The sequence below is a fragment of the Protopterus annectens genome, chromosome 12.part0, assembly GCF_019279795.1.
Source record: "Protopterus annectens isolate FY-2018-M chromosome 12.part0, PAN1.0, whole genome shotgun sequence".
Classification (NCBI taxonomy): domain Eukaryota; kingdom Metazoa; phylum Chordata; order Ceratodontiformes; family Protopteridae; genus Protopterus; species Protopterus annectens.
Genome location: NC_056746.1, coordinates 35126471 through 35141260, shown reverse-complemented (window position 1 = coordinate 35141260; position 14790 = coordinate 35126471). Strand labels below are relative to the sequence as shown.

The 14790-nt window shown below is 41.0% G+C and overlaps 1 protein-coding gene across 1 annotated transcript in view; it reads left to right on the top strand.

The window, feature by feature from the left end:
• Positions 1-14790, top strand: part of LOC122816125 — a gene marked incomplete in the record, with an annotated part of 1432330 nt that overhangs the window by 735056 nt on the left and 682484 nt on the right. Inside the window, 1 exon segment of the mRNA XM_044088884.1 lies at positions 3178-3317. Coding sequence (XP_043944819.1) covers positions 3178-3317 — 140 coding nt within the window.

The window sequence follows — 14790 nt, the reverse complement described above, 5'->3', positions numbered from 1 at the left end:
CCAGACAGAGTTCACCTCAGGATCAATCCGTCTTTTCTACCTAAGGTATCTTCGGAAGCTAACATTAATCAATCTATTAATCTTCCAGTATTCTTCCCCAACTATCAAAACAAAGGAGAGTATAAGCTGCACTCTTTATACGTGCACAGACAACTACGTTTTTATATTCATCGAACTACTGGTCATAGGCAATCTGATCAGTTGTTTGTCTCCTTTGCCAAAAACAACTTCGGCAAGTCGGTTTCTAAAGTTACCCTCTCCCGATGGATATCTAGTTGTATTCTCTTAGCATATCAGAGCTCGGGAAGGCCTGCACCTCAGGGAGTCTGTGCTTATTCTGCTAGGGCTGTTGCTACATCAGCTGCCTTCAAGGCTAGGGTTTCCCTGGATGACATTTGTTCCGCAGCCACTTGGGCTTCATCTCATACCTTTATCAGCCACTACAAAGTAGATATTGTCTCCCGAGGTAGGGCATCTTTTGGCTCTGCAGTGCTCCGGAATATTCTTCCATGAAGGCCACCCAAGATTTAGGTAGCTGGGGACTCTGTCCCAAAGGTTGCTGACAAATGAAGTTCCTACTTCAGATTAAGAAGTTATGTACTCACCATAACGTTCCATCTGAGTAGGTATCTTCATTTGTCTGCAACCATTCCCCCCTCCTTCCCCCTGACCAAAATGATCCTACTTGGGGTTCTTTAGATTAGTTCCCTCTGGCACACAGTATTAGCTGTGGTATGGGGCAAACTTGATCTGAGGTCAGTCAGGGTTGGTAGGGGATTATGGGTAAAGGGAGGAGCTAGGAGCTCGGATCTATGCTGTGATAGAAGTTGCCGGCTCGGATCCGAGATCGGATCCGTATCCCAAAGGTTGCAGACAAATGAAGATACCTACTCAGATGGAACGTTATGGTGAGTACATAACTTCTTATTCTGTGGGAAACACAATAGAATGTTTAACACAGCAGAAAAATAGCAGTGTGACACAGAAAAACATGTTTAAAACAACAGAAAATCAGCCAGGAGCCTCTAAAGAATGTTTTAAACAGTCAACTGATCAGTTATTTAAACACTGCTTGGTGGAAAAACCAAAACAAGCAGAACAGATAGCTTTAAAACAATGAAAAAATACCAATAAATACTTAACAAACAATGAGAAAGAACAAAAAATCTTTGTAAACAGTGAAAACAGCAATAAAATTCATTTTTACAGGCACAGTAAAGCAGACAACTGCAGTACAACAGTGTACTTTAGTATACAATAAATAAATAAAGTGTAAAAGTAGTTGGCAGGGAATAAAAAAGTGCAATAAATAGTATAAATAAGCGAAATAAAAAAAAAAACAGGTAGCTTATGTTTTTGGAAGCTCAGAAGCCTCTAGTCATCTGGTATCTCAAGTCAGAGCTGTGGCTGGTAGCCCACCTCAGCTCAGCTCGATACAAACAAGCAGAAACCTGCTCAAATGCAGGGCTTAAATACCAGAAGCTAAAACTTGAAAAAACTAAAAAGATTCAAAAGGGGCAATGGGGATGCTTATTCCAAGCCCTAGATCAGCCTCCCTTTACCAGACAGGTCCCAATCAGCACAATTCTCTCACAAAAGTGCAGATAGGCCCCTTCCAACCCAAGATAGCCTGGAAAACATGCTCAGAACAAACAAACCACTACGAAAAGCTCCAGAAGCAGTAAGCCTGTATCTGGACTATGCTACAGCTACTAGTTATCCTAGTTTAGGTATACATTATCTTCTGGAAAGAGTTATTCATTTGACCTGTAAGTATCCATGTCTATGGTTTACAACATTTAAAATAGGTGAGGAGCTACACCCACCATGCCCCCCAATGTGGAGGGCTGTGCACCCCACCCCCCTTACTATATATACTAACTCCAGGATCGCACTACAGTGGGGAAGAGGGCATATACCTGTTTAGATGAAATGAGTTTCAGTCAAATGATTTTACAGTGAAGAGCGCTTTCAGTGAATTGTGCTCAGGCAATTCATTTTCAGCGAAATGAGATTTTGTCGAAATGAGTTTCAGTGAAATGTGTTTTTTATCAAACAAAGTAGACCCATATAAACACATATATATCTCTATGTATACCTATGTATGTTTGTGTGTGTGTGTGTGTGTGTGTGTGTGTATACACTCATTCACATCACAAGGAGTTGTCATTTATTTATTTATTGATTTATTGTTTGTTTGTTAAGTGAGTCAATGGGGTGGTACAAGACCTGATTTCCAACTATTAATATTACAGAGTAGAGTTTTAAAAGCTTGAATATTGAGGGGCAGAGCATGATGAGGGAGTGATTAAATAAGGAAGGGTCAGGAGGAAATTTTTAAACCGGAAGAGAAGAGCAGGGGTTACTGTAGAGAATGGTCACAATGTAAATAGCAGAGAAAAGGGAGAAGGAGACGGATAAAAAAAGAAGCAGAGTGACATGGTCTTATACAGTTACCGCTTATTAGACTGTACCAAAACATGAAGGGAATTGTGCCATATACAGTTACCGCTTATTAGACTGTACCAAACATGAAGGGAATTGTGCCATATACAGTTACCTCTTATTAGACTGTAACAAAACATGAAGATGGGAATTGTGCCATATACAGTTACCGCTTATTAGACTGTACCAAACATGAAGAAGATGGGAATTGTGCCATATACAGTTACCGCTTATTAGACTGTACCAAACATGAAGAAGATGGGAATTGTGCCATATACAGTTACCGCTTATTAGACTGTACCAAACATGAAGAAGGTGGGAATTGTGTCATATACAGTTACCTCTTATTAGACTGTACCAAAACATGAAGAAGATGGGAATTGTGCCATATACAGTTACCTCTTATTAGACTGTACAAAAACATGAAGAAGATGGGAATTGTGCCTTATACAGTTACCTCTTATTAGACTGTACCAAAACATGAAGAAGGTGGGAATTGTGCCATATACAGTTACCTCTTATTTGACTGTACCAAAACATGAAGAAGATGGGAATTGTGCCAGGAAGACTCGGCCAGAGATTTTCACTTAGGTAAGTGTGGGAGCATTCAGTCGCTTCATGCATCAGTCACTTTTTATTGCCTTAGTATTATTATTAGTACAAATAATATATACTGGTGTTTTTTCTGTTTTAACTATGTTTGCTCTTCCTGTACCCCTTTCCATGTTACAGCTCAGGAAAACAAACCTATCAGTTCGATGCACGTGGATGGATCGTAAGAGTGTGCCAATAGTAATACAGCTGGATGGACGAGTGGAGGAACTGAAAAGACTGAAAATGTTTTATCAGAAGCAAGCTTCACTCCATTTCAGGTCACTCATGGATTATTTGTCTTTCTTTTATTGTGTTATTACAGTAGGAAGGGCAGAGTGATTACTTCAGTGAAGAATGGGAGATGGTACAAAGTACCAACATTAGGGAATATAAAATGGAAGCATTTTTCAGTGAGTGTTTTTTTATTCATTTATTTATTCACTGGGTTAGTATGTAGTCCAAACACCTTTTTCAGCCATTATCTATGCCCAAAGCATACAAATTAAGAAGGATAACAAGTGCACATATTCAGACGAGAATGATGAGTACACTAAAGTAATTGTAGGGATAATAACACGGTGATGTGTATCAGCTGTATACAGATACAGAGCTGAGACGAGAATGATGAGTACACTAAAGTAATCGTAGGGATAATAACACGGTGATGTGTATCAGCTGTATACAGATACAGAGCTGAGACGAGAATGATGAGTACACTAAAGTAATCGTAGGGATAATAACATGGTGATTTGTATCAGGTGTATACAGATACAGAGCTGAGACGAGAATGATGAGTACACTAAAGTAATCGTAGGGATAATAACACGGTGATGTGTATCAGCTGTATACAGATACAGAGCTGAGACGAGAATGATGAGTACACTAAAGTAATCGTAGGGATAATAACACAGTGATGTGTATCAGCTGTATACAGATACAGAGCTGAGACGAGAATGATGAGTACACTAAAGTAATCGTAGGGATAATAACACGGTGATGTGTATCAGGTGTATACAGATACAGAGCTGAGACGAGAATGATGAGTACACTAAAGTAATCGTAGGGATAATAACACGGTGATGTGTATCAGCTGTATACAGATACAGAGCTGAGATGTGTACCTGCTAAATCCTACATGAAAGAAGGAAAGAGTGAATGGAAGCTTTATACAGACTGGTACTAGTAGCTGAAACAACCTTGTCTTTATACAGACTGCTACTAGTAGCTGAAACAACCTTGTCTTTATACAGACTGCTACTAGTAGCTGAAACAACCTTGTCTTTATACAGACTGGTACTAGTAGCTGAAACAACCTTGTCTTTATACAGACTGCTACTAGTAGCTGAAACAACCTTGTCTTTATACAGACTGGTACTAGTAGCTGAAACAACCTTGTCTTTATACAGACTGCTACTAGTAGCTGAAACAACCTTGTCTTTATACAGACTGCTACTAGTAGCTGAAACAGCCTTGTCTTTATACAGACTGGTACTAGTAGCTGAAACAACCTTGTCTTTATACAGACTGCTACTAGTAGCTGAAACAACCTTGTCTTTATACAGACTGGTACTAGTAGCTGAAACAACCTTGTCTTTATACAGACTGGTACTAGTAGCTGAAACAACCTTGTCTTTATACAGACTGCTACTAGTAGCTGAAACAACCTTGTCTTTATACAGACTGCTACTAGTATCTGAAACAACCTTGTCTTTATACAGACTGCTACTAGTAGCTGAAACAACCTTGTCTTTATACAGACTGCTACTAGTAGCTGAAAACAACCTTGTCTTTATACAGACTGCTACTAGTAGCTGAAACAACCTTGTCTTGCAAAACCACATACTAAAAGATTTCCAAGGTTTTAGTCAAGGAACTCTTGCATGGTCTTATTTAAGCCTTTTTGCAGAATTAAATTTTTATTGGAACATTCACAATAATTTAGATGGACATTATAGGTAAGCAAACAGCAAGGTAAATAAAAATGGACAGCTATTTAGTTGAATTGTCGGGTGAGTAGGACTGAGGATAAATTACATAATTAGAGTTGAAGACCTAATGGCTGACTGAGAAACCCTTTTCCACTTACCAGTAGTGTAGTCACATTTATAAGTATTTGTTATGAAGTTAAATAGTTTTATCCTCAATTCACTGTACTCCTTGGCTAATTTATGTAGGAAGGTAATTACAAAATGCCTTCGGTCCCAATGCAAATCAGAAATCAGCCTTTTAAGAATTACTGCACCCGGTTTTTGAAATTCTTTTTTGTTTGGTAGTTCTTGAAGTTCTTGAGAACTTAATGGGTAACTTTATTCAATATTGTTTAACATAAGAATATGTGGGGGACTGTATTCAAGTTACAAAAGTTTAAACAGAAGTTTGAATAGAAACACAGTGACATGAGTGGTTATACAAGATGAGTTATTCCCTTTTTTAGATATTAATATCATTTGGGTTGAGGAGCAGCCTTATTTATTTCTTGGTTATTTTGACCTCCTGATTACTTGATTTTGAGAAGGTAAAGGATTTTGGCTATAGCCACAATGTTTGTTGTATAGCATTTGCTAGAAAACAGAACATTTTGCTCTGAATATACTTTGACGCTCCCTACCAGGTTCTACCTCCTGCTTTTATGACATTCCCCACCAGTTTCTACCTTCTGCTTTTCTGAGTATTACAAAACAATGAATGTGTTTCAGAACTGCACTTTTGGCTTGATTTATAGTAAGACACAGTGTTGAGTAGACGGATGAGGTACACTAGACTCCCTGTTATCCTATCTCGCTGGGACCGGACCTTAGGCTGGATAAATGAATGGCTGGATAAATGAATGACTGGTTAATCAGAAAAAGCATACAAAAAAAGTATTTTATAGGTTGTAAATCAGCTAGAATAGCAAGATTTGTGTTAGTATGCATTTTTCTAATGAATATGAAGTCTAAAACTCAAATATCTGTCATTATTTACCCCAGAGGAGGCTGAGGTGCTGTTCTCTGTTGCCTTTTGCTAGGGCTACGGCAGAAATTTGAGGGCTGATTAAAGAGGATGCCAGATAAAAGAGACTACTGTAGTGTGCTAAATCTACAAGTCTTGTTCATTTTTTATTGCATTTTCATGTCCTGAGAAGACTTGATAACTGATTGCTTATACTAACAGATGTGAGGAAGTAAATGCTGCTGGCACTCCTCCCATCATAAGGAGGTTAAAGACATTGTTTCTGAGGTGGAAACACTACATTAGATTGTTTACTCAGTTTTCTACATGGATCTTAAGGGATAGTGTTAGGGCTACCCAGACGTCTAGGTATTTAAACTGCTACAACTGAGCTATGCTAATGTTCATTGGGAAGGATGGCATTGTCTAGATGCTTAAACTATTTTACCTTAACTGCATCAGTGCTTGCTGGGTCTGTTTTCACAAATAAGTATTTTCTAACTAAAATTATTTTTTCTGACTCTTCACTGTTACTTTGTTAGAAAGTAGCCAGCCCCATATTTTGTTGAACTGAACTGCAACTTTTTATGAGTTAGACCTAGCGACTTCTCACAGTTTAGAATGGTAAAGTGTCCACATAAAAGGTTAGATTATAACTGAAGAGGTCATGGAGTCTATCACTGATGAATGGGGCAAGAGTACAGGCCCAAGGCTGAGCTGTGAAAGAAATGTGCTCAGTCCAGTGTGTGAGGATCCCAAAATCAATAGAAAAATTAATAGTCAGTTAGCTCTAAAACAAACTGATTAGGCCATCCCCAAAGCCAGACTTCCTCAGCTTGTATAGAAGCAAGGTGTGATCAAACAGTTTGATCAATGGATATCACCCCTGTTAGGTGACCCCTCTCTGAGATAAGAGTAAATGGATATGCTAAAATATGTATTGCTGGCAAGGAAAGACAACCTTTGGCATTATCATGAAGAACATATTTATTGATGTGATACTGAACATGAAAAATGCACACATTCTTTTTTCAAAAAAAATTGGCTGATATACTGAGGTTGGAAATAAGCCTGTAGCCCTAAGGACAGACAATACTACATACTTTAGGACTGTAGCCCTAAGGACAGACAATACTACATACTTTAGGACTGTAGCCCTAAGGACAGACAATACTACATACTTTAGGACTGTAGCCCTAAGGACAGACAATACTACATACTTTAGGACTGTAGCCCTAAGGACAGACAGTACTACATACTTTAGGACTGTAGCCCTAAGGACAGACAGTACTACATACTTTAGGACTGTAGCCCTAAGGACAGACAGTACTACATACTATAGGACTGTAGCGCTAAGGACAGACAGTACTACATACTTTAGGACTGTAGCGCTAAGGACAGACAGTACTACATACTTTAGGACTGTAGCCCTAAGGACAGACAGTACTACATACTATAGGACTGTAGCGCTAAGGACAGACAGTACTACATACTTTAGGACTGTAGCCCTAAGGACAGACAGTACTACATACTTTAGGACTGTAGCCCTAAGGACAGACAGTACTACATACTTTAGGACTGTAGCCCTAAGGACAGACAGTACTACATACTTTAGGACTGTAGCCCTAAGGACAGACAGTACTACATACTTTAGGACTGTAGCCCTAAGGACAGACAGTACTACATACTTTAGGACTGTAGCCCTAAGGACAGACAGTACTACATACTTTAGGACTGTAGCCCTAAGGACAGACAGTACTACATACTTTAGGACTGTAGCGCTAAGGACAGAAAGTACTACATACTTTAGGACTGTAGCCCTAAGGACAGACAGTACTACATACTTTAGGACTGTAGCCCTAAGGACAGACAGTACTACATACTTTAGGACTGTAGCCCTAAGGACAGACAGTACTACATACTTTAGGACTGTAGCGCTATGGACAGACAGTACTACATACTTTAGGACTGTAGCCCTAAGGACAGACAGTACTACATACTTTAGGACTGTAGCCCTAAGGACAGACAGTACTATATACTTTAGGACTGTAGCCCTAAGGACAGACAGTACTACATACTTTAGGACTGTATCCCTAAGGACAGACAGTACTACATACTATAGGACTGTAGCCCTAAGGACAGACAGTACTACATACTTTAGGACTGTAGCCCTAAGGACAGACAGTACTACATACTTTAGGACTGTAGCGCTAAGGACAGACAGTACTACATACTTTAGGACTGTAGCCCTAAGGACAGACAGTACTACATACTTTAGGACTGTAGCCCTAAGGACAGACAGTACTACATACTTTAGGACTGTAGCCCTAAGGACAGACAGTACTACATACCTTAGGACTGTAGCCCTAAGGACAGACAGTACTACATACTTTAGGACTGTAGCCCTAAGGACAGACAGTACTACATACTTTAGGACTGTAGCCCTAAGGACAGACAGTACTACATACTTTAGGACTGTAGCCCTAAGGACAGACAGTACTACATACTATAGGACTGTAGCCCTAAGGACAGACAGTACTACATACTTTAGGACTGTAGCCCTAAGGACAGACTGTACTACATACTTTAGGACTGTAGCCCTAAGGACAGACAGTACTACATACTATAGGACTGTAGCGCTAAGGACAGACAGTACTATATACTTTAGGACTGTAGCCCTAAGGACAGACAGTACTACATACTTTAGGACTGTAGCCCTAAGGACAGACAGTACTACATACTTTAGGACTGTAGCCCTAAGGACAGACAGTACTACATACTTTAGGACTGTAGCCCTAAGGACAGACAGTACTACATACTATAGGACTGTAGCGCTAAGGACGGACAGTACTACATACTATAGGACTGTAGCCCTAAGGACAGACAGTACTACATACTTTAGGACTGTAGCCCTAAGGACAGACAGTACTACAATACATTAGGACTGTAGCCCTAAGGACAGACAGTACTACATACTTTAGGACTGTAGCCCTAAGGACAGACAGTACTACATACTTTAGGACTGTAGCCCTAAGGACAGACAGTACTACATACTATAGGACTGTAGCGCTAAGGACAGACAGTACTACATACTTTAGGACTGTAGCCCTAAGGACAGACAGTACTACATACTATAGGACTGTAGCCCTAAGGACAGACAGTACTACATACTTTAGGACTGTAGCCCTAAGGACAGACAGTACTACATACTATAGGACTGTAGCCCTAAGGACAGACAGTACTACATACTTTAGGACTGTAGCCCTAAGGACAGACAGTACTACATACTTTAGGACTGTAGCGCTAAGGACAGACAGTACTACATACTTTAGGACTGTAGCCCTAAGGACAGACAGTACTACATACTATAGGACTGTAGCGCTAAGGACAGACAGTACTACATACTTTAGGACTGTAGCCCTAAGGACAGACAGTACTACATACTATAGGACTGTAGCCCTAAGGACAGACAGTACTACATACTTTAGGACTGTAGCCCTAAGGACAGACAGTACTACATACTATAGGACTGTAGCGCTAAGGACAGACAGTACTACATACTTTAGGACTGTAGCCCTAAGGACAGACAGTACTACATACTTTAGGACTGTAGCCCTAAGGACAGACAGTACTACATACTTTAGGACTGTAGCCCTAAGGACAGACAGTACTACATACTTTAGGACTGTAGCCCTAAGGACAGACAGTACTACATACTTTAGGACTGTAGCCCTAAGGACAGACAGTACTACATACTTTAGGACTGTAGCCCTAAGGACAGACAGTACTACATACTTTAGGACTGTAGCCCTAAGGACAGACAGTACTACATACTTTAGGACTGTAGCGCTAAGGACAGACAGTACTACATACTTTAGGACTGTAGCTCTAAGGACAGACAGTACTACATACTATAGGACTGTAGCGCTAAGGACAGACAGTACAACATACTTTAGGACTGTAGCCCTAAGGACAGACAGTACTACATACTTTAGGACTGTAGCCCTAAGGACAGACAGTACTACATACTTTAGGACTGTAGCGCTAAGGACAGACAGTACTACATACTATAGGACTGTAGCGCTAAGGACAGACAGTACTACATACTTTAGGACTGTAGCCCTAAGGACAGACAGTACTACATACTTTAGGACTGTAGCCCTAAGGACAGACAGTACTACATACTTTAGGACTGTAGCCCTAAGGACAGACAGTACTACATACTTTAGGACTGTAGCCCTAAGGACAGACAGTACTACATACTTTAGGACTGTAGCCCTAAGGACAGACAGTACTACATACTATAGGACTGTAGCGCTAAGGACAGACAGTACTACATACTATAGGACTGTAGCGCTAAGGACAGACAGTACTACATACTTTAGGACTGTAGCCCTAAGGACAGACAGTACTACATACTTTAGGACTGTAGCCCTAAGGACAGACAGTACTACATACATTAGGACTGTAGCCCCAAGGACAGACAGTACTACATACTATAGGACTGTAGCGCTAAGGACAGACAGTACTATATACTTTAGGACTGTAGCCCTAAGGACAGACAGTACTACATACTTTAGGACTGTAGCCCTAAGGACAGACAGTACTACATACTTTAGGACTGTAGCCCTAAGGACAGACAGTACTACATACTTTAGGACTGTAGCGCTAAGGACAGACAGTACTACATACTTTAGGACTGTAGCCCTAAGGACAGACAGTACTACATACTATAGGACTGTAGCGCTAAGGACAGACAGTACTACATACTTTAGGACTGTAGCCCTAAGGACAGACAGTACTACATACTTTAGGACTGTAGCCCTAAGGACAGACAGTACTACATACTTTAGGACTGTAGCCCTAAGGACAGACAGTACTACATACTTTAGGACTGTAGCCCTAAGGACAGACAGTACTACATACTATAGGACTGTAGCCCTAAGGACAGACAGTACTACATACTTTAGGACTGTAGCCCTAAGGACAGACAGTACTACATACTTTAGGACTGTAGCCCTAAGGACAGACAGTACTACATACTTTAAGACTGTAGCGCTAAGGACAGACAGTACTACATACTTTAGGACTGTAGCGCTATGGATAGACAGTACTACATACTTTAGGACTGTAGCCCTAAGGACAGACAATACTACATACTTTAGGACTGTAGCGCTAAGGACAGACAGTACTACATACTTTAGGACTGTAGCGCTAAGGACAGACAGTACTACATACTTTAGGACTGTAGCCCTAAGGACAGACAGTACTACATACTTTAGGACTGTAGCGCTAAGGACAGACAGTACTACATACTTTAGGACTGTAGCCCTAAGGACAGACAGTACTACATACTTTAGGACTGTAGCCCTAAGGACAGACAGTACTACATACTATAGGACTGTAGCGCTAAGGACAGACAGTACTACATACTATAGGACTGTAGCGCTAAGGACAGACAGTACTACATACTATAGGACTGTAGCGCTAAGGACTGACAGTACTACATACTATAGGACTGTAGCGCTAAGGACAGACAGTACTACATACTATAGGACTGTAGCGCTAAGGACAGACAGTACTACATACTTTAGGACTGTAGCCCTAAGGACAGACAGTACTACATACTTTAGGACTGTAGCCCTAAGGACAGACAGTACTACATTCTTTAGGACTGTAGCCCTAAGGACAGACAGTGCTACATACTTTAGGACTGTAGCCCTAAGGACAGACAGTACTACATACTATAGGACTGTAGCGCTAAGGACAGACAGTACTACATACTATAGGACTGTAGCGCTAAGGACAGACAGTACTACATACTTTAGGACTGTAGCCCTAAGGACAGACAGTACTACATACTTTAGGACTGTAGCCCTAAGGACAGACAGTACTACATACTTTAGGACTGTAGCCCTAAGGACAGACAGTACTACATACTTTAGGACTGTAGCCCTAAGGACAGACAGTACTACATACTTTAGGACTGTAGCGCTAAGGACAGACAGTACTACATACTTTAGGACTGTAGCCCTAAGAACAGACAGTACTACATACTTTAGGACTGTAGCCCTAAGGACAGACAGTACTACATACTTTAGAACTGTAGCCCTAAGGACAGACAGTACTACATACTTTAGGACTGTAGCGCTAAGGACAGACAGTACTACATACTTTAGAACTGTAGCCCTAAGGACAGACAGTACTACATACTATAGGACTGTAGCGCTAAGGACAGACAGTACTACATACTTTAGGACTGTAGCCCTAAGGACAGACAGTACTACATACTATAGGACTGTAGCCCTAAGGACAGACAGTACTACATACTTTAGGACTGTAGCCCTAAGGACAGACAGTACTACATACTTTAGGACTGTAGCCCTAAGGACAGACAGTACTACATACTTTAGGACTGTAGCCCTAAGGACAGACAGTACTACATACTTTAGGACCGTAGCGCTAAGGACAGACAGTACTACATACTTTAGGACTGTAGCCCTAAGGACAGACAGTACTACATACTTTAGGACTGTAGCCCTAAGGACAGACAGTACTACATACTTTAGGACTGTAGCCCTAAGGACAGACAGTACTACATACTTTAGGACTGTAGCCCTAAGGACAGACAGTACTACATACTATAGGACTGTAGCCCTAAGGACAGACAGTACTACATACTTTAGGACTGTAGCGCTAAGGACAGACAGTACTACATACTTTAGGACTGTAGCCCTAAGGACAGACAGTACTACATACTTTAGGACTGTAGCGCTAAGGACAGACAGTACTACATACTTTAGGACTGTAGCCCTAAGGACAGACAGTACTACATACTTTAGGACTGTAGCCCTAAGGACAGACAGTACTACATACTATAGGACTGTAGCCCTAAGGACAGACAGTACTACATACTATAGGACTGTAGCCCTAAGGACAGACAATACTACATACTTTAGGACTGTAGCCCTAAGGACAGACAGTACTACATACTATAGGACTGTAGCGCTAAGGACAGACAGTACTACATACTTTAGGACTGTAGCCCTAAGGACAGACAGTACTACATACTATAGGACTGTAGCTAAGGACAGACAGTACTACATACTTTAGGACTGTAGCCCTAAGGACAGACAGTACTACATACTTTAGGACTGTAGCCCTAAGGACAGACAGTACTACATACTTTAGGACTGTAGCCCTAAGGACAGACAGTACTACATACTTTAGGACTGTGCCCTAAGGACAGACAGTACTACATACTATAGGACTGTAGCGCTAAGGACAGACAGTACTACATACTTTAGGACTGTAGCCCTAAGGACAGACAGTACTACATACTTTAGGACTGTATCCCTAAGGACAGACAGTACTACATACTATAGGACTGTAGCCCTAAGGACAGACAGTACTACATACTTTAGGACTGTAGCGCTAAGGACAGACAGTACTACATACTATAGGACTGTAGCACTAAGGACAGACAGTACTACATACTATAGGACTGTAGCCCTAAGGACAGACAGTACTACATACTATAGGACTGTAGCCCTAAGGACAGACAGTACTACATACTTTAGGACTGTAGCCCTAAGGACAGACAGTACTACATACTTTAAGACTGTAGCGCTAAGGACAGACAGTACTACATACTTTAGGACTGTAGCCCTAAGGACAGACAGTACTACATACTTTAGGACTGTAGCCCTAAGGATAGACAGTACTACATACTTTAGGACTGTAGCCCTAAGGACAGACAGTACTACATACTTTAGGACTGTAGCCCTAAGGACAGACAGTACTACATACTTTAGGACTGTAGCCCTAAGGACAGACAGTACTACATACTTTAGGACTGTAGCCCTAAGGACAGACAGTACTACATACTTTAGGACTGTAGCCCTAAGGACAGACAGTACTACATACTATAGGACTGTAGCGCTAAGGACGGACAGTACTACATACTTTAGGACTGTAGCCCTAAGGACAGACAGTACTACATACTTTAGGACTGTAGCCCTAAGGACAGACAGTACTACATACTATAGGACTGTAGCCCTAAGGACAGACAGTACTACATACTTTAGGACTGTAGCCCTAAGGACAGACAGTACTACATACTTTAGGACTGTAGCCCTAAGGACAGACAGTACTACATACTTTAGGACTGTAGCCCTAAGGACAGACAGTACTACATACTTTAGGACTGTAGCCCTAAGGACAGACAGTACTACATACTTTAGGACTGTAGCCCTAAGGACAGACAGTACTACATACTTTAGGACTGTAGCCCTAAGGACAGACAGTACTACATACTTTAGGACTGTAGCCCTAAGGACAGACAGTACTACATACTTTAGGACTGTAGCGCTAAGGACAGACAGTACTACATACTTTAGGACTGTAGCCCTAAGGACAGACAGTACTACATACTTTAGGACTGTAGCTAAGGACAGACAGTACTACATACTTTAGGACTGTAGCCCTAAGGACAGACAGTACTACATACTTTAGGACTGTAGCCCTAAGGACAGACAGTACTACATACTTTAGGACTGTAGCCCTAAGGACAGACAGTACTACATACTATAGGACTGTAGCTAAGGACAGACAGTACTACATACTTTAGGACTGTAGCCCTAAGGACAGACAGTACTACATACTTTAGGACTGTAGCCCTAAGGACAGACAGTACTACAATACTTTAGGACTGTAGCCCTAAGGACAGACAGTACTACATACTTTAGGACTGTAGCCCTAAGGACAGACAGTACTACATACTTTAGGACTGTAGCTAAGGACAGACAGTACTACATACTT